The 21,013-nt window shown below is 37.9% G+C and overlaps 1 protein-coding gene across 4 annotated transcripts in view; it reads left to right on the top strand.

Annotated features, from left to right (window-relative positions):
* The window catches only part of MYH10 (myosin heavy chain 10), a 129,066-nt gene that overhangs the window by 63,984 nt on the left and 44,069 nt on the right, over nucleotides 1-21,013 (top strand). For all 4 annotated transcript variants that reach the window (XM_006922377.3, XM_006922376.3, XM_025040087.1 and 1 more), the window contains exons 9-15: nucleotides 547-690; nucleotides 940-1,035; nucleotides 4,232-4,350; nucleotides 4,981-5,133; nucleotides 8,230-8,403; nucleotides 12,894-13,067; nucleotides 13,317-13,431. In XM_006922377.3, the coding sequence (XP_006922439.1) occupies nucleotides 547-690; nucleotides 940-1,035; nucleotides 4,232-4,350; nucleotides 4,981-5,133; nucleotides 8,230-8,403; nucleotides 12,894-13,067; nucleotides 13,317-13,431 (975 nt within the window). The remainder of the gene's footprint in view (nucleotides 1-546; nucleotides 691-939; nucleotides 1,036-4,231; nucleotides 4,351-4,980; nucleotides 5,134-8,229; nucleotides 8,404-12,893; nucleotides 13,068-13,316; nucleotides 13,432-21,013) is intronic.

The raw sequence follows: 21,013 nt of genomic DNA, 5'->3' as shown, positions 1-21,013 counted from the left end.
AGAGTTTCAGGTCGTTGACTGGACTGAGGACTTGCCTGGTCCATCCTCTACACCTTCTACTTCAGAGTCTTTATCTTATGTTCATGTAGTCTTCATATTGACTCCACAGTGTTTGCTATAAACTACTTGCTAACATAGGGATCCAGAATTATCTGTTTAAAAGCTTTTCCTCGAAAGATGGCTGAAGTATTTCAATCTGAGAACAATAAGGTTTAACTTTTAACAATAAGGTTAAAAGTTACATCATTTCCCCACTATCCAACTTCAAATATATTATAAGCCACTGTCCCCAGAACTTCAGTTGAGATACTTGCAGTTTACGTCCTCGTTTTCCTTCCTTGCTACAGATGATAGAAAACTATGTGTTTGTGTATTTAACATGAACATATAAAGAAAGAGAAAGTATGGGGGTAAAAAGTGTATGGTGGTGATGGGTTGGATGGTGAACCACTATTCTCTCGGGGTTACAGTCCAGTCTGAATGTGGGTGTGCTTTAGCCTGTTGATGCATGTTTATTAAGTTGTATTCCATTCTGTTTTCTTTTAGCCGATTTGCTCCTTGAAGGATTTAATAACTACAGATTTCTCTCCAATGGCTATATTCCCATTCCGGGACAGCAAGACAAAGATAACTTTCAGGAGACAATGGAAGCGATGCATATAATGGGCTTCTCTCATGAAGAGATTCTGTGTATGTGGGATTTCACTAAGATTCCGATAACCACTTAAATAAGACATAAATTGAGAGTAAATAACCTAAACTAGAAAATGATTGAGAAACTAATGAGAACTGCTCTTCATTTTATGAAATCCTGAGATGTATCTTAACTAAAAAGTTTTGTGCAGCTAATTTTTAGCACAAAATAAATTAGAATATGTCTCTGCTGTGTTTTGATGCAATCTTTTTATTAATTTTTTTTCTTTTCATGTCAATATAAAGCAATGCTTAAAGTAGTATCTTCAGTGCTTCAGTTTGGAAATATTTCTTTCAAAAAGGAGCGAAACACTGATCAAGCTTCTATGCCGGAAAATACAGGTAAACTGATGATGCTGATCTTCTTTCTATTTAGATGGTTTGTAGTATTCTCTAAGAACGAGATTCAGTGCAAACGTAAAAAGCACTTGTGAAGCATTTCCGTGCGACTTTCAAGAGTAGAGTGGCAGCCCTACGTGCCTACATAAGGGCCAATCTGATTTCATAAATGAGGGAAAAAGATACATGTAGGACCAAAAGTGGCACTAGAGACTCTGCTATAGCACTGGGGGTAGGGGATATTAGGAACTGTGGGGGACAGGAGGAGACATAAGCTGCGGAGACCGCACAGCTAATAGAAAAGGAGCCACAGCTGCTGAGTTCTGACCAATTTTTACCTTGCCAGTAATATCGGCCCTGACTTTGTCTTTCGTGGCTGTGACACTTTTGAAGTATACTGGCCAGTTATTGTGGAAAATGTCCCTCAGTTTGGATTTGTCTGATGTTTCTTCCCAATTAAATTCAGGTTATGCATTTTTGGTGAGACTATCATAGAATTGATGTTGTGTCCTTCCTGGTGCCTCGTATCAGGATGCTTATATGTCAACTCGTCTCATAATCGTTGACGTTAACTTTGATCACTTGGTTAAGGTAGTGTCTACCAGGTTTCTCCACTATCAGAGTACTGTTATCTCTTTGTAATAAGTATTTGGGGGGAGGAGGGGAGTAAGACTAAGGAAATAAATCCTGTTTCTCATCAGACTCTTTGACCTACTAGTTTTACCATCCATTGATGATTCTTACCTGAAACAAGTATTGCTTGTGGTGTATGTCAAGTGGTGATTTTCTATTTATATCATTCTTTTATATCTATTCCCTGGAATTCTGCCGTAAGGAAGAGTTTTCACTTTTACATTAATTCAATTATATCAGTATAAACACACATGGACTCTTATTTAAATAATTCTATGAGTTTATAATCCATTCTATCATTATTTATTCTTGTCCTTGATTTGGCCATTAGGAGTTAGAGCCCCTTCAGATTAGATCCTAGGTTATTTTGACATGACTCTATCTTTTTTTTTTTGAAAGCAATTTCTGAGTTTATGGTACCACAAAACATTCCAGACTCACTTTGTATTTTCCTAGTCCCAGTCCTAGAACTGCCCATTCTACAGTTTCTTTATACTGAAGAATGGCATTTAGCTTCCAGTATCTGGGTGCTGGTTGTGTTTGGTGGTACTAGGGTCTCGTTTTTAACTCCTCTCAGAGCAAGGAAAGAGCAAGGAAACACACACACACACACACACACACTCACACTCCTATTTTTATTTTTATGTATGTGTATTAAAAACCATGGATTTATACTGGTACCTCCAATTTTGATCTAATACTGCGAGGTTTATTCTAGCCATCACCTTTTCTTTATTTGAAACTCCTTTCTCTTGACAGTAAGAAATCTGGTTCTTATTATCTATATTATATTTGCTTGTTTGTTCAATCCTAGAATACACAAAAAATAAGTTCAGAATTATTTACCCATACCCCTCAGAAAACATACCTGCTAATTATGTGTACAATATTTGTGTACAGTTCTTTAGCATTAGCGTGTATAGTAAAAATACTCTTTTACTCCTCCCTCCTGCCTTTGTGTGGCTGTTTTCGTTTGTAATGTAGGGAGCTTCATTTATTTGTTTATATTGCATTTTGGGTACCCCTCCTCACCATCACCATCCTTTTTTGCTTTTTGAGTGTATGAAACATATAAATGATTCTAAAAGGCAGAACTGTAGAAAAATATGTACTTCAATTTTGTTCACACCCACCCCCATCTCTTCCATTCTGTTCCCTTCCTGCATTCTTTCTGCCCTGTTTCCACCCACCCCCTGTCAAAAATCAATGTCATCAGTTCTGATTTAGTCTTCTTTGAACAACACTTTTCAGCCCTGCAGTGTTTAGCCACCCAAGGTGCCAGCTCTCCATAAGATGAATAAGTTCCAATATGTCTGTTTAAACATTTAACCACATTTCTTTATAGTAATATCATAAAACCAAAGTTGTACCTGCCATGGCTTAGATGACCAGTAAATTTTCTATTTCCTAGACTTTAGTTAATGATTGTGTTTTATTTTACTTCTGGAACTTTTTCACTAAGCCTGGCCCTTTGAAGTAGATAGTCTCAGGAAAGGGAGTAAGAGGTGGACAGAAGAACATGTGTCATGCAGAAAGATGTATGCTTCAACAATTTAATGGCAAAAAAGGGAGCAACCTTAAAATATCCAATAGAACGAAGTAAGCCAAGATCTAACCACAATATGAAGTAAATTTTTAGCTGCTAAAATGATATTTATCATGATACAAAGCAAAAGAATGTGGGCAATTTGCTTTCGTGCTTCTTTGTATTTTTTTAACTTCCCATCTAATACATACACACATGCATTCATAGATTAACTAAAAGGAGCCAGGACCTAGCAATTGAGGCAGAGCAGTTGGTAAAAGCCAGTGAGAAGAGACCCAATACAAAGGAAGTTCTCGTGAGGCACAGCCTGCCTTGCCCAGACAGGGCTCCTGATGGCTCGCCAACTGTTAGCTTGGGTCAGGGTGGTGGGATGCAGGCCTTTGAAATAAGAACTTAGGTAGGTTATACTTCTAATATAATTCAAAATATGCTTATCCTTAGAGAATTTTATTGTTATTTTAACAATTCAAAATTAATTCTAATAATTTATACACTTGCTGGACCCCGGAGGTATTAGACAGAGATCTTCTGTTGAAGCAGGTGCCCTAACACTGATGAAAATCAACTATAACAAAAGTAGAAGCTATTTATTGTGTACTTCATGTTAGCCATATAATCAAATAATTACTTCTAAAAAGCTTGTAGATTTCTTGGCTACTAAAATATTACTGGTATCATTACATGAGCAAGACCAGTTATCTTTGTTACATGACCGTTTAAACTATTGAAAACACCATTTTTCTTGTTCTGTGTGTTCTAAGACTCAGTACCTTGCATTAAACTACCCAGAATAAGTAATTGCTGGCTAACCAACTCTTACAGCCTAAGGATGAGTGTTGTTAATTTGAAAGGATAAAGATATTTTTCAACAGACCTAAAACTTATCTAACTTTAAGACTTTTCTTTAGTTTATTCCTTAATACGATTTAATGATTATTAATTTTTTTAAGTGTTTATTGAATATATTGTTGCTAGATCATAAGTAGGAGTCTAGTATTTAGGAGACTTTTTACACTCTAGTTGCACAGAAGCTCTGCCATCTTCTTGGGATGAATGTGATGGAGTTTACTCGGGCTATCCTTACCCCGCGGATCAAGGTTGGCCGAGACTACGTGCAGAAAGCCCAGACCAAAGAACAAGTACGCTTATCATTAATTATTATGCATTTGTTTGAATGATAAACCATGGTCATAAAACCTTTGATGGGCATGTTACAAACGGAGTCAGTCAAAGCTCTATGATGTAGATGTTTCTTGGTAGTAATTGAGGACTTTTTTTTTTGGTATAGTTTTTTCTTTTTTTAGAAAAATTTTAAAAATGACTTTTTTGGAAAAGGAAATTTGAAATATCACCTTGAGTTTTCCCCAGGTAGATAGATTGTACTTCGGGAGCCTGCCCAGCGGTGGGGTACACTGCTCCCTTATCCCTATGTGGGTGGCACAGCAACAAGTATATGGGAGTCAGTTTCACCTATTTTGTGGTGGACTCTGCTAAGGCTCTGGGCAGATTTGCTGTGCAGAACCCCAGGGGCATTTGGAGGGGGTTGTTTTTACTGGGCATCTTCGCCCTTCTTCTAAATCAGTTATCTCCAATTTACATTTAATTGTACTAACACCCTTTGTTGATGTGTAAAGTTGAGACCTGACTAAGCAGTAAATGCTATTTCCTTTTTTTTTTTTTTTTTGAGTGCCGTAGAACATTAAATTCCACGTAACAGCTATTTGTTAAGATCATTCCCAGTATAAAAGTTTTGTGTTGTGTAATTATAGGCAGATTTTGCAGTAGAAGCATTGGCAAAAGCTACCTATGAGCGGCTCTTTCGTTGGCTCGTACACCGTATCAATAAAGCTCTGGATAGGACCAAACGTCAGGGAGCATCTTTCATTGGAATCCTAGATATTGCTGGATTTGAAATTTTTGAGGTACGTCTCCCTCCTGCTCTTCCTTCTGCTTATTCTTTTAACAAATATTAATTAAAGCTCACTACGTGTATTCATTATGCTATGCCAGGCACCAGGGATACAATGGTGGATAATAAGCAAGTACGGTCCCTGACCTAGTAGAGAGTCAAATAATAAATGATGAATAACTACTAAATTCTCAGATTTGTGAGTAATGAAGTGAAGGGGGTGCTGTGATAGAAAGAGGCCACCTTTGGACAGCTGAGTCATGGAAGGTGTGTCTGCAGTGGTAACATTAAGCATACGTGAAGGACGGGAAGTTCTTAGCCTCAGTAAGTTTTGCAGGCAGCGACCCTGTGAGGGAGACAATTTGTTAAATGTTAGAAATTGCTAGAAAGCCCATGTGACTAGACATAGCTGACCAAAGGGAGAGAGTAACTGGAGACTGGAGTGTGATATGAGGCATAAGCAGACATAGGAAGACCATTGAAGCCATTTGGCCATTGTAGTGGACCAAGGGGCCAGATGATGGTGGCTGCCTTGGGGGTCAGGAGTAGGAGTGTGAGATGGAGAAATGAAGAAAGATCATGATCTTCTGTTCTGAAGATAAAACCATAGGATTTGATGATGGATTTCAATATATTTTATTATTGACCTGACTAGATTTTTTCAAAACACTTAATCACCATCAATCCATCAAATATTTGTAGTTATATACCTATAAAAAAAGGTCGATAAAATTTTGATCCCCTAAATATTTATATCTTTATCTCTCCTTTGATAAGCTGACTATATAGTAAGGTACAAATACTAAATTAAATAATTATTGGGATCAGTGTGCTACTTTGGCCACTGTTGGATATTGAATTATCTTATTTTAAAAAGAACCCCTTTAAGATTATAAGTCTGTCAATTAAAATCTAAACTATTACTGATATAAGCAGTTTCTTCTGAGCTGTCACTGCCACAATAAAAAGTTGATTTAATAAATACCGATTTGTAAATAACTTGAGAAATCATGAAAGGTGGCCAGGTAAATGGGTAGAGTTCAGAGAGAGGGAAACAAATGTCTATAACTTAAAGTTACATTTTAAAAAATCTCTTGCCTTCCTATATATAAACAATCAAAAATATAATGAAAGAAAAGATCCCTGTATCCAGGTGCAACAAAAGCAGATGAAATAACTAGAATGAATTTAAGAAGAAATTGGCAAGATCTAGTTGAAGACAATTTTACAGTGCTACTGTGAAAAATAAAAGACTTGAACAATTGAAAAATATACCTGTTCTTGGATAGGAAAATTTAGTGCTATAAAGGTGTAAATCTTCCCAAAATTATCTACAAACCGAACATACTTGTTTAAAACCTATTAATAGGAATTTTAAGTGGGTGGGGGGGAGAACTAGGCCACTTTCTTCTAAAACTAATTTAAAAAATAAATTAATAAAAAATGAAGAATACACAGTAAAACTGAAAAAAATGAAGAGGGTATTAAAGGATATAAAATAAAGCTATAAAACTTCAAGAAATGTGAATTCGACATATGAATACACAGACAAAAAATGTACATTAGTTCTAAAAATACAAGCTTGTTTATTGGTCATTTTTTTGTCATGAAAAAAATAGATGATCACCATTAGGAGGTTGGTTCAATTAATGATGAGATACCCATATTATAGTAGAGTGTTATGCACCCATTATAGAGAATGAGGTGGCTTTATTCACTGATATGGAAAGATTCCAAATACATCGTTAAGATAAAAAAAGATAAAACAAGGTAGCACACTTTTATGAATACATAGACTATTTCTGGAAGGGTCACAAGAAATAAATGATATAGTAGGGAGAACAAGTAGGGAATCAGAATGAGAGTTACTTAGTGCAGTTCTTTGTACATTTTTAATTTTATACCATCATTACAATTTAAAAATTGATTATTTAAAAATATAGTCGGTAGCTTAAATACGAAAGAAAAATAGAAATTTATTTTTTTTAAATGCCGCTACACATGTAGCCCAGGATTTCCTAATCCTAAAGCAGAGCAAAATCTATTTACATAAACATGAATAAGCACAATCGAGCAGTCTGCAAATGTTTCTTTGTTTCACTAGAAATAGGTGTTAAGCAAGCAAACACCGCTCCTGCCTTCCTAGCATGACCTCATTCTAAAATAGTATAACACCTTCATGGGGGTAGAGGGTCGAAAATGGCTTTTCAGACTATAAATCTATTCCTCGGAGATTGATTACACCTGTCCTAATTAAAGATCACTTTTTATAATGAAAGAGGCTATTTATGGACACATGCTACTGTGTGAACAGTGTGGAGGCAGGAAAAAAAGGTTGAGTACTTCTAAGAGTAGGTGATTGCTTTAAGAATATTATACCTATTAATTCCTCTATCCATCTATTCATCCCATCAACAGCATGATAGCAAAATGGGCATAGTTCACAGAGAAGGAAACAAATGTCTGTAGCTTATGAAGAGACGCTCAAGTTCATTTCATGAGAGCAATGCAATATCACTTCTGATACTGGCAAGTCAAACATTTGATAAGAAGAAGGGAATGCATATAAAAGCAGCCGAGCCTCACACTTATTGAGTGCATTTTGTTTGTTAGGCCTGGGGCTGGGATCTCTACAACAACCCTATGAAGTACAGATTGCTTTTTTCTTAACTCACTCGAGCCAGTAGCCTAAGGAAAGAGTAGAATGGGACAGTACCATATCTAATCTATAGACCCATCAAAGCTTACAGAGTCGTGCTTGCTTCACTTTGCCCCTGGCCTTCCCAAGTCTGTTTATCTTCTTTTCCTCACTTTCTTTCTCATTTATTTCTTAATTTCTGTTCATTAACTATTCACTAATAAGAATTGTTTTTATTTGTAGATCATTCAGTTAGCATACGAAGTTTATTATTTTCTCATTTTAGCAGCTCGATAACGTGATGTGGAGATATTGAGACTCCCTTGGTTTAGTCACTGTCATTAGATAGAATCAGTAATGTAGCTGATACCTAATTAATCATTTTTGATTTTTTAATAACTAGATGATTAATTATTTCTGGTTTTCCTCCCCCTCCCCATGTTTGGGAAATCATTCTTCCAACATTTGTAGCTGAACTCCTTTGAACAACTTTGTATCAACTACACCAATGAGAAGCTGCAGCAGCTGTTCAACCACACGATGTTCATCCTAGAGCAAGAAGAGTACCAGCGTGAAGGCATCGAGTGGAACTTCATCGATTTTGGATTAGACCTGCAGCCTTGCATTGACCTGATAGAGAGACCTGTAAGAATATTTACTCGTTATTTGGCTTTCGGTTCATACCAAGCAGTGCCTTGAGCTTTTTCTTGGCATACTCTGAGAAAAATTATGCTTTCTAATTAAATTTTCTAGGAAGGTGATACTTTGATAAAATACCTATTTAAAAAGTAAGTAGCATGTCAATAAGACCTTACTTTGGTTCTCTTTTCTTAGTCTTATTCGTGTCCTTGCATGTGTGACTATATTGGCTAATGTACCTTGGTTTCTCACAGACTACAGATGCCACAGTGGTGACAGTCACATTTCACCTTCATCCCTCGGCACCTGTCAAAGAGTATAGGGCTCCACCTGGCTCACTTCCTAAGCAATATAGGGACACTTCATTTAGCCAAAACTAAGACATGTCATGTAAATCCATTTTTCAAATAACTATAGCTTATCCTTGTAAGTACAAAGATGTTTTTATTTTGGTAGATTTTTTTTTTTTAATTAAAAATATTTTTTTAAGGTTGAGGGGGTATTTTTTGAGCAGATGTATTTTTTATAGCAATCTTAGCAAGCATCAGAGGTTTAGTTTAGTGTTATGTAGAAATACATGAAACTATGCACACCTCATCCACTTAGAAACTACTCCATATGATCTCAAACAAATACTGATGATTTGGCCATATGTTCCCTGGCGGTTAGCTTTTGCTCAACTAGATAGTAGCTTTTCTTATTTCATTAGCAAACTACCAAAATATAGAAAAACTAAAGCATAATTAAGCACTTATATCAGCTACTTACTTCAAGTTGTAATGCTAGTTCAGTAGGTATGTTTTCACAGCAGCTCCAAGGGGTCTCCTGTGAGGCGCACTAGGGTTTGAAGCAGTTCTTTTTTGTGCTACTAGGTCTTTATTTGCCACTATGCTCACCATGTTGGAAGGGGTTGCGGGGCTAATGCCTGCAGCCTGTATGTTATAGTACGTGTAGTCAGAATCAGGGAGAGGAAGAGCCTAGAGGATATTCATCCCATGTAATTGTAGCACATTAAAAATTTGGGTTTAAGGGAAGTAATGTAGTTTTCATTTGGCTCATACTTAAGAGATCATTTTACCTTTCAAGGCACTTGCTTAGAGCAAAACTCTCAAGTCACCTGTAGTTAGGAGGAATCTGCTTCTCCTTGCAGCATTATTTAGAAATAACATTCAAGGGATACTAGTAATAACTTCCAGTAGACTCTCATCTATCCACAAACACATGAATATATTTCCTTGCTGCTTTGTTGCCCAAAAAAGTTGTTTGGGAATACATATAAATAAGGGAATGGAATATTTCATATTAGTATTATTGATGACCATATGGTTTGTTGTTTGAGACGCTCGTTTATATGTATGCGGCACTATGTTTTTTAATCAAGTATTGACTATATATCTGCACTTATAATTTAAGATGGAAGTGAATCCATAAGAGTTGCTACATAAACCTCTTTGTCTGTAGGAATAATTGTACCCAAACTCATCCAAATGGAAAATTATCAACCCTATTTTTAAAAAACATTTTAGAGGGTTTTAAAATCGGATGGTTTTGTGACCTTTCAATGAATCTTAGGAATATACATTCTTCTTAATGTTATTCAATTCCATTTCTTTTGCTTTATCCTTTAGGACAAAATACTCCATATACCATTTTCTCTTCACTCTCATATGATGCGAGTGATAGAGGAGAGTAAAAATTTCAACCTTAATGATTAGGTCACAGCAACAATAGGTGAGGCAGAAAAGATTTGATGGTCACCTCTTTAGTTGTTTTGTTGGATATTGTTGGATTAGGATAAGATCAAGGCAGCAAGAATTGATTAAATCTTCAAATACAGCCTGGAAATACAAAGACTGGGGATGCCGTGGGGATGGAGAGAGTAGATAGTGTGGCGCTGGTCCTTAGGGACCTGATCTTGAAGCCAGAGAACAGAACAAAACGTGGTGGTTAGTTCATGGTGGTTACATGGTTCTGAGTCTAAGTGATGTTCTGAATTTGGAAAAGATAAAGGCCACAGTTAGCTGACAGTGTCACAGGAGGTTTCATAATATGGATGTCATAAAGAGAATAGGAGAGCATTTCAGAGCCACATTCCAGAAATTAGCAGGTGAACGATACATTGATAGTGGCATTTTAGGGAACTTATTCATTCATGGTGCTCAGAAAGTATTGGAATGGAGAAGATGTGCCAGTTATGCTTTGATACTTAAGGGAAATGAGCAGAATAATTCCTTCCTTTTTTCCCTCACTCCTTCCCTGCTCCCTCCCTCCATCCTACTTTCCTTCCTTCCTTTACTCCTTTCTTCCTATACTTCTTGTACTTCTAGGCTCTTTCCCAAAACCTTTAGAATATAACCCTTTACTCCTTGCCTAACTTAAAGGAGAGAGAACTCAGAAAAGGGAGGGAGAGAATCCAAGATTTAATGCTGACTCACTCTTTACCTCAAATCCTTCTTTACAATTACCTTATTCTACTTATCTATAGAAACATAAAATCTGATTTTCAAAAAACAAATTTTTAAAACCCCTGTAAGAGTTTATAATAGTAGGAAATTTATTGCATGTAGATGATATGGGATGATTCCATTGATGGTTTCTTCAAAATGGAGAGTGAGAATGACATTTTTCAGAAGGAAAATGCCTAAAAAGCTACTCTGTGGTGGCACCTTCCTGTCATGTGCCAGTCTTAACCTCTTCTCTCACAAACCCAGCCTCTTCCCAGCTTGGGAAGGGGTAGCAGTAGGTGAGCCTCTGAGCCCAGAAAGCTACTTACAAAACCCCTGCTATTGCCTCTGGCCTTAGAAAGGAACATCATCTTCCAAACTTATAGTTCTTTTAGAAATCTCCAATGAAAGGGGAAGTGTTAACAGAGAACTTGACATTGAAAGATGAAGTGGGAAAATGAAAAGGAGATACAATAATAGATATTCATAATTACGCTGTCACTGAGTCATTTAGAAAAGATTAAATTATATTCGGGATCCTATTTCAGAATTTAAAAATATTTCCATTAAAGAGGATTAAAAATGTAAAAATTATGGTAGAAAGATGGACATTTTGCTTATCTTCATATGAAACTTCGTTTCTCAAAGTTGTCAGGTAAATGGGGCATATTGTGTTATCTGCCACTCTGAACCATTGTTTCTCTAGGATTTCCTAATCGTAGCTGCCTTTGATTATAGTCTTCTTTCAGCTGCTCTGAAATCCTGCAAGTTCTCTGAGGTAGAGGAACCACAAACTATATAGCCACGGAGTAAAGCTCTCAATTCTGGGCCTCAGAGCAGAAGTTGTCTCTCAGCTTCTACCTGACGGCATTCTGTTCCACTACTACCTTCCTCTGACCATTATTACTACATTATTTCATTTATATTTAACTATAACCTCTAGTTACTTTTTAAGCAGTATTTGTGTAGCACCTTCTCTCCCAGTAAATATAAAGGCCTCGTGAGTTGAAGAAAACTGACCCTCAAGATTTATTTAAAAAGCCTTAGAATCGGTATACTCTTGTATCACAAACTTGCCATGTTTGCAGTATGATAATCCAGAAGTACTATAAAATAGACCATAACCCTTTAAATACTTTATTTAGCTTTCATGTGTTCTCCACTTTCCTCCAAAAAGGAAGTCATTCCACTAATGTTAGAGCTCCCAGAATATGGTAAGCTCCAAGCACTTTTTTTTAATTGAGACATAATTCATATATCCTAAAATTCACTCTTTTAAAGTATACAATTCAGTGGATTTTAGTATATTCATGAAGTTGTGCAGCCATTACCACTGTCGAATTTTACAGCATTTTCATCATCCCAGAAAGACACGTTGTACCCATTAGCAGGCCCGTTAGCAGGCGTGCCCTGCTCCCCTTCCGCAGCCCCAGGTGACACTAATCTACTTTAAGTCTCTAGGCCTTTTTTCAGTGAACTAGTTGAGTGAAATTAAAATAGGCTCTTAAATGTTCGTTGAAGCAAATATATAAAGTAATTGATTATTTCATCACCTTCCATATATTCTGCTTAATAATCGTTTAGAATGTTTTACCAAATATTAAGCAGTGTATCACTTTAAACGGAAACTCGAATTGATTAGAATATAAAATGTCTGAAGCACTTCACCTGTTAGAGGTTTTTAATAATCTCTCCAGTCACTGAATATAAATATTCAGTTTCATCTGTCTACCTCCTAGTTCCTCTGTGATGTGTCTTAATTGCTGCTTTTGGGGGGTCATCTACTGGGATTTAGTTTGCCTACAATTTACATATTTCTATGTGTATGGATAAGTTCCTCATTCTCTGTCTCACCAGCACTTATTTAGCAGTTTGAGATCTCACTTGACTTATATATATGGTTTGGACATCACCTTCTACCCTAGCAGTTTGATTTCCATAGATCTTCATAAAACTAATTGTCTTGGAGGTTAAATTGCCAATAGCAAAAAACATCCTGGTAATTAAAGCGACATGCAAAACTTGGCTTTTCTTATTGCCTCTCATTATCAGGCTAACCCTCCTGGCGTACTGGCCCTTTTGGATGAAGAGTGCTGGTTTCCTAAAGCCACGGATAAAACCTTTGTTGAAAAACTAGTTCAAGAGCAAGGTTCCCACTCCAAGTTTCAGAAACCTCGGCAACTGAAAGACAAAGCCGACTTTTGCATTATACATTATGCAGGGAAGGTAAGAGTTGAGTAACTTGATTAAAAGCACTGTGAAATTTCGCTGCATCTGATAAAGTTTGTAACAGACGTGCTGACAAACATTTGTAAATCCTTAAATATAGCACACATTACAGATGCATTGCCTTCAAGATAACCCACTTTTTGAATTATTCTGTGAACATTTTTGGCTAAGGCTTAAGATGTTTCTTGTTTTTGTGTTTGTTTTTCTTTTTTTCATCTCACCACGCATGGCTCCGGTACGGGCCAGGTGGACTATAAGGCAGATGAGTGGCTAATGAAGAACATGGACCCTCTGAACGACAATGTGGCCACACTCCTGCACCAGTCATCAGACAGATTTGTGGCAGAGCTTTGGAAGGATGGTAAGAATGTGCTTACATTTGTAATTGAGCTTGGCCAGAATTGTTTACAATTAAAGCTTATATATGTGTATATATATATATTTTTTTACTTTAAAACTCTCCCTAGAGCAGGGCTGCCGTTATATCGGAATTTACCCACTTAAAGAATACTTGGGTAACAAGACATCTGCCTTCTTGGTCAGATGCTATGAGGAGTGTGGAAACATTCTAGGCCCAGAGCCATAAAAAACTATACCTATGCGTCAGGCCTCCCTGGTCTCAATTAGGTTATAATCCCAGGGGACTGGGACACAAAACCCGAGAAACCCTGTGCATTTTCTCTGTGTTGCATACGAGCCAGCTGAGCTGCGTCCTCTGCCACTTCTAGCCTTCCACACACTTGCAAAATGGCTGGTAAAGAAACTCAGATACTCTGCATGTAGATCAGTTGTTTTTATTCCCATCAGTCAGTCCTCATAGTTCTTTTGTTTACATGAACCTCGGTGAAGACTTTTGTGATTTTGTCATAGACTAGAGGTTTTACTAGTACCAGAAAAACAAAACATCTGAGGGTGTTTATGAATAGTGGGAACCAATATCTTCTAGAGCTTAGCTGTCACTACTGTATTTTATCTTGATTATATCCCATCTCTTCACATGGCCTCAGGTCATGCAAGAATTTAGCCCTGGATCTGCCCCTTATGAGGCCTTGAACCTGGGTTACTTATGCTTTTTCTTTAGCATCTCAAGACCTTGTAATCTAACTGTCTTCTCAGAGGTGGAGAGAAAGAAACATAGAAAGCAAAAAAGAAGGGGTTTGGGCAATTGGGGCAAAAGAAATAGAAAAGAGTGAGCACAGAGAGTGAGTATGGGGAAAGATGACCGTATCAAAACATAATCTAGTCAAGAATGATCAAGTAAATGTGAGCGAACCTGTTGGGGTGGGATGCACGGCACACGTGCATGCATGTGTCCTGGGAAGAGACTGTGTACCTGAGACCGTTTGAAAGGAGGGATTTGGGGAACAAGTTAGGTTTCCAACATGTCAAACAGAAGTTTTTAATTTTTATGCCTATGGGTGAGAGTCTTTCACCAGATGCAGTGTTCATTGTTACTTACAGTGACCCAGTCAGTTGAGGGGTGCTGCATGAGGACTGAGAGGAGGGACAGGAACCTAACGTGGAATTTGCAGTGCCTCAGTAGATGAGGGACTCCTGACCCTGTTGCTAGGAAGTGTTAGAATGGGATATGAGAAGCCGAAACAGAAGCGGAAAAAAACAACTGAGCTCCGGTTGTCACAAGGTCCACAGCGCTAGGAAGATCAGCACTGGTGAGTTGGAAATGTGCAAGGAAATTGTCACAAAATGAAGAGAAAGGAGCAATGCTACAAATCGTAAATACTCGCATTCTATTAGGAATCATTTCCATTGTAACAGTATTCGGCATAATGTGGGCTAGAGTTATCCCGTGCTCCCTCTTCCACCTGGCACTCTCTTAAGATCTTAGCGCACAGGAGAGCGAGTGAGATATGTAGACAGATTGTTGAGTGCCAGAGATACCTGTGGTGAATGCCATGCGAATGGTACGGAATGAGCTATTAGCAATGCACAACAGAGGAAGAGGACTACCTTTTTTTCTGGGGTGCTAAGGTAAAATGTCGTGAAAGAGGAGGCAGTTTTCTTTGTCCTCGAAAGATAATAATTTGTTGAATAAATAAAAGCTGACATTTACTGAGTATTTAATGAATGCTGGGCAGGTTTTCAGCACTAATTTATGAGCATTCACGTCGTGATCACGCCTTAAACAGTGAATGGTGAGCAGGTTTGCATGAGCTAGTTCATCTTGGGATGTGGACATTTTTTGGAGTGAAGTTGGCGTGGGGGAAGAAGGGGTTGAGCAGGTGGAATGGGTGATCACAGTGTGGAAGTGGAAAATCACAGCTCATGGTAAGTGTTCCATTCGGGCCATAGAGTAGGGATAGGGCAAAAGGCTGGGGTGACAGGCTGACACCAGACCATGGAGAACCCTGATTGCCAGTCTCAGTGGATTTGACCTTATTGGTTGGTGGGATAGATTGGGGTGAAAGAACCTGGAAGTAGGGGATCTAGTATGAGATGACTGAGGATGAAAGCAGTGGGCATGGAAGGAAGGCCTAGGAAAAAAGGAACAGAGGAAACTAGCATTTTTACTATTGAAGCCTCAAAAACTTATTTTTCTCTTCATTTTGAATGAAAAGAGAGGCAGGTATTTGGAGGAGTTAATGACTATATGATAAAAAAAAAAAAAACTAGGTCTTGAGCTTACATATTGGTTCTGATGTTGTGAACCACTTTTGACTCTTGTATTTCAATTTCTTAATCAAAGATGATATTATTGGAAACACCTATTGAGCATATAACACTACATGAGTAACGATGTGCTTACCATGGTTATAATCTGTGAGATCTGTTTGGGAATGAAGAAGGACATGGCCCTGCCCTCCCCTCCAAGAGCTCATAGTCTAGTTGAAAACTCAGGATATGCACAGATGCAATCACAGGACTGAGCGAGCCTCCATCTTGGTTCCCAGCTTCCTTGGCTTCCCCTTCCATCCTTCTTTAGCTCCTTATCTTACCATCCCCAGATATGAGAGAGCCTTTGACAGTAGTGGGTCAGAAGCTTCAGGAATGTAAGTTTGGCAGGCAATGGTGAAGGTGAGGACTGCAATGATCTGTGTCACAGATGGTATCTTTAGGGCAGGACCATGTCTGGAGAGTCCTTACCTGCCTTTCTGTGCTTTCCATAGCTATGGAAAAGTTGTTTTCTCCCAGAGTTTCTGTAAACAAAGGAATGCTTGCAGCCTTGCAAAGCTGCTTCAGTCCTGGCCTGAGCCCTGTCCATCTGTATTAGTCAAAGACTGTGTTGTCTGCACAGTCCTGTTGTCACTTCGCCTTTCTACAGATAGGTGCTTGGGAGCACGTACAGCCACTTTTGTCAAAGGAGGCTGAGTTTGATTGGCCATGCTAATGTCTGCTCTGGAATATTCCCTCATGTCTTCTCTCCTGATAACTCGCAGGAAGACCTGTCATTCATCATCTTAGGTGGACAGCTATTCAGAGTAATCTGAGCGACAGAATCTCAGAAGTCACTCGCTGTTGGAGGAGGGGCAGGCAGAGCGGCAGTACCATGTTGTCCAATTTTGAGGACTGTGTGTTTCATATGTGAAGTCAGTGGCAGGCACAGGAGTGTGAGGAGGGCGCTAAGGTGGAGAATTCACCACTGCTCGCTGTGGATGTAGAGATACATCCTTGGGATAAGGGGAACTTTTTCTCTAGAAGAAAATAGCCCTGGAAAAACATGTCATTATTTTTCCCTTTTTATAGCCACATAAAAATGCAAAAGTGGGAATGACAAGTGGACTGTGAATGTATAAATATAAGATATATGAATATAGTTTGCCTGTGACGCTGCAATACCCTGAGTAGAAAACATTTTGTGTGAAAATAGACTTTGTGTTAGGGTTTTACAGAATTTTCCCAAGGCCAAACCAGAAGAAATAAGACTTTTTGGTGGCAGCCCTGCCCTAGAGATTCGTAGTGCCCCACTTTTTGCTAAAAGATGTTTTGGGATCTCTACCAGCTGCACAGGACTTTTTTGCCACTTCTTGGGGCTAAAACACAGAAAAACCTAATTGTATTTTATATCAATATGCCTCTTAGGATATTTTCATGAGTAATGATATGGTCAAATATCTTATGATTTGAAGTTATTTTAATTGTTTGCTACAACAGAACTTGAATTTTGTTTTCCTTAATGGTAGTTACCTATATGTCAGTAATATGTATTTGAAATAAATTGTATTTCTAAAATCTGTATTGGAAGTAAAATTACACAGCAATGTAAATTTTTGACACAGTAAAAGCTACTAATATATACATTTACCAGAGTGCTCTTACTGTAGCATTGTCCTAATTTGCTAATTACAAGATAATTTTATGAACAACTCAAATAGAACCTTATTTTTAAATTTTCATCCTGCACTTACATGGGAGTAATCATTTAACACCAATGTGATATGTTTACACCTGGAGTTGGTAATGTGCTCTTTTAATTCAGATTAAGCTTATTTTATAATGAACTTTGTCCAAATGTACAAATTCTGTAAACAGTAATGTTTGCATGGGATCTGCCCTGGACTAGCTACTTTTGTAGTCCAATTTCAAAATTTATTTGTAATGTCGAATGTCTTTCACACTAACTGAAGTGTTTGTGTATTTGCTCTTCTGTCCTGTTTTTGCTGTTTCTCTGCTTTAGAGATTCAGAATATTCAGAGAGCTTCTTTCTATGACAGTGTTTCTGGTCTTCATGAGCCACCAGGTGAATGTACAAAGCCTGTAGGTCTTCCAAAACAGAAGGGTTTTAAGCCTGCAGGAAAAATTTGGGGTGGGGGCTGGCAGGGTGGCCGGGGAGGGCAGGGTAGACTCGGGGTGGGGCTGGTTTCTGGGTTTCTGTTTTTGTTTTGCTCATAGACCTGCATGAACCTTTCATTTCATGCTCAGTTTTATTATCCTTTAAGGCAACTGTTTGAGTGCATAAACAATTCAATCGCTACTGCCTACACATTGCTTCTTATTTTATGTACAGCACTTACCGCACTGCATATTAAAAGGTATGTCACTACCTTTTTCAGGTGCCATTTTGATACACAGTCCTCTAAAGGAATTATTAGGAATTGATCAACTAAATACTGTCTCCTTTGTCTTTGAATTACCTTTAAATTTTCAACTCTAAGAAATTCCAAAGAGGAGTTTTTTCTTTATTTAAGTCATTAACATTTTGTGAACAAATAAGTACATATTTATCTCACATGTGTGTTGGTCTCATCATTATACCTTTTGTTTGGAATTTATGTGCATATCTAGCTACTTGGCTTTTTCTTTTGAACTGGAGATAATGAAACTATCTACAAGGCTTGATATGTGCAAGGTGAGACTAAGAGAGAGTGGAGTGTTGTTAGAATTTGTATGTTGAAGGTGAAATTGAGCTCCAGCTGTATGGGCCCTGTCGTCTGAACCCTAACCCTGTTTTAAAATACAGCCTAACCATGGCTAGAGGCCCCCAAAAGCCCAATATAAAATGAATATCACCCAGCTTTCCAGTTATTTAATGGAACTATCAAGTAATAAAATTCAAAGATACAGTCAAATTTATATAATAAAATTTCCTTTCTAATTTTTGGAACATGATAATACTGAGATCTAAATCTATCTCAAAAAGTTTTTAAAAAATATATTAAAGGAATGTGCTCATTTTCATTTAAGTCAAGATTCCTGTCATCAATTCTAAGTCACATACTATAAAAGAAGTAGATTGCAGCATTGGGGAAGAGGGTATTAGGGGATGATAGATTATGCCAAAGATTATTCCATAAACTGGAATGTATATTTTACAGAACTCCAAAGGACAAAATCTTCAAACTCAGTCATCTTTGGCCTTGGAGAACACTGACAAAGTTGAGAAAGTGGGGAGAGGAAGAGAGAGCTAGGAGGTAGTTTTAAGCTTATGGTCTGCCTGAGATTTGCGCTTTGTTAAAATATTAGTACTTGACCTTTTGGACTTTCAAAGTAGTGCCCTCTTTAAATCAATTCCCTCTAACTCTTTTGGATTGCTAATTTCTTAAGAGAATTCCAGACTCTAAGCTCTTTGAGAGCCAAGACAGTGTGTCTTTTTGCTCAATGTAATTTCCTCAGCACCTGGCACAAAGTAAGCACACCATAAATCAGTCATTGAGTGAGGGAATTGATGGGTAGGTGGGTATTCCACACCGTTTTCAGATGCAGCAGCTTTGCCTAACATGCCCTCTGTGGCCCTCCCCTTTCCGACAGCATAGGTGCTTTTTCCTTCCTGTGGGACTGTGATCTTCAGAGTGTACGGGCCAGGTGTTTTCTGTACCAACAGGATCAGGGACAGAGGAGCCACTCTTAGATGGCATCGTTTGGGCAGGGAGTAAGCTGATTCACCTCACCACATTCTCACCTTGGCACTGAGAACGTGCCTTGTTCTGGCTCTCAGTGAAGTGTCCTTTGGTTGAGTTACTCAGCTGAGGCAAGTGTCAGGAGCAGCAAGCTCTCCTTCTTAGAGGGCCTTCCATCCACCTTGGCTAAAGATGGACTTCGAAGTTATGTATAGTATTTCTACAGCAAAATGTTTTTCTCTACAATGTGTGTTTATGGATTAAAACTCCAGGGAAGGGGTAACAGGTTTTAAATGAAAATTTGGAGTTTTAGTATTTTCAGTGATTTCTCAGAAGACAGTGGATGGAGTTCCTAGGGATCCAAATTTTATTGTTTTTCATAAGCTAACATATAGTGAGCATCTCCCTAAATGAGATAACACAAAGCTACTATGGACCCTGTGCTTCTAAGTATATTCATGATGTTATGAAAATAGCTTTATGAAGAACATGTGGGCTTTGGAGGACAAAATGAGAGACTTGGGTAAAGAGAGGTTTCCAAAGGTATCAAAGGACAAGTGTAGAAGAGAAAGGAACAATTCCTAGAGGCAGAATAAGGAGGCATACGCGTTTCTGTTATAAACCAAACGACTGTTTTCTTCCCAATATATGGTATTTTGAAAGTCTAGACTTCTGAGATAACTAGTAATGGAGGGTGCAAGCACAATGAACCAGCAAAGAGGGATTATAGATTCAAAATTTTAGGCAGGGTTTTTAGACTCAAAAGGTCTGTGGTAGGCGCTGTCTGTGGCCTTAGTCCTGATCCAAACTGTGTTGGAGGGACAGTTATACATAATCCACCCTAATGCTAGTTTGTATCTACAGTCTCCTGCACAGAGTGGTACCATTTAGGTCTCTGAGCCTTCACAAGTGGCGAATGGCAGCTGACAGATCTGGAAGAGTACCCTCAGAGAAAATGAGAAGTACATGAAGCAGATTTTAATTATTGATAGGGAAATCCTCCACTCTTTTTCAATCTTTCATAGAAGCGGCACTTGAAAGATAGTAACAGCAATTAAGTTGAGACTGAGAATCACCAAAGAGAGGTTGGTCACCGCTATACGAGGGCTTCCCCATTTGTCACAAGCTCTTTTGGGTCTCCCTTTATCTTCCAATGTCCACTGAATTTTTACCTACCTTCTTGTCATAATTTAGGAGAAAAGCTTTTACCTTAGCCATGCTTCAAACAGAAATTATGATGTTCTGACTTCTAAAATTTGAACCAGTTTTGTGTGTGTGTGTCTCAGTAAGTCATTAAAGGAAGTTCCATTTAGAGTCAAGCAGCAAGACTGATAAAATGATAATCATTTAATCTCCTTATAGATTATTTCAATTGGTCATAAATCTCTATTTTTAGTGCTATTTTAGGATCTGTGGTTTAGGCCTGACATGATTAATGTGCTTATTAGTTCAATTGTCATCATTTTCATTAGATGAAGGTTTTTTGTTATTACAGTATATTCTACTCCTATAATATATTTTATCCTGAGTCTTAATAGGAGATGAGAGCTCCGGGGGATGCAGCTTTTGGGTACTGCAGTTTGAGTTCCTGAGGTCAAGTGGTCACTGATATTTAGTTTTCAGGGTTCTTGCGAGTGTCAAACAAGGCAG

This window comes from Pteropus alecto, unplaced genomic scaffold (assembly GCF_000325575.1).
Source record: "Pteropus alecto unplaced genomic scaffold, ASM32557v1 scaffold398, whole genome shotgun sequence".
Taxonomy (NCBI): domain Eukaryota; kingdom Metazoa; phylum Chordata; class Mammalia; order Chiroptera; family Pteropodidae; genus Pteropus; species Pteropus alecto.
The sequence above is the reverse complement of the archived record's forward strand: the minus strand, read 5'-3'. Positions and strand labels throughout refer to the sequence as shown.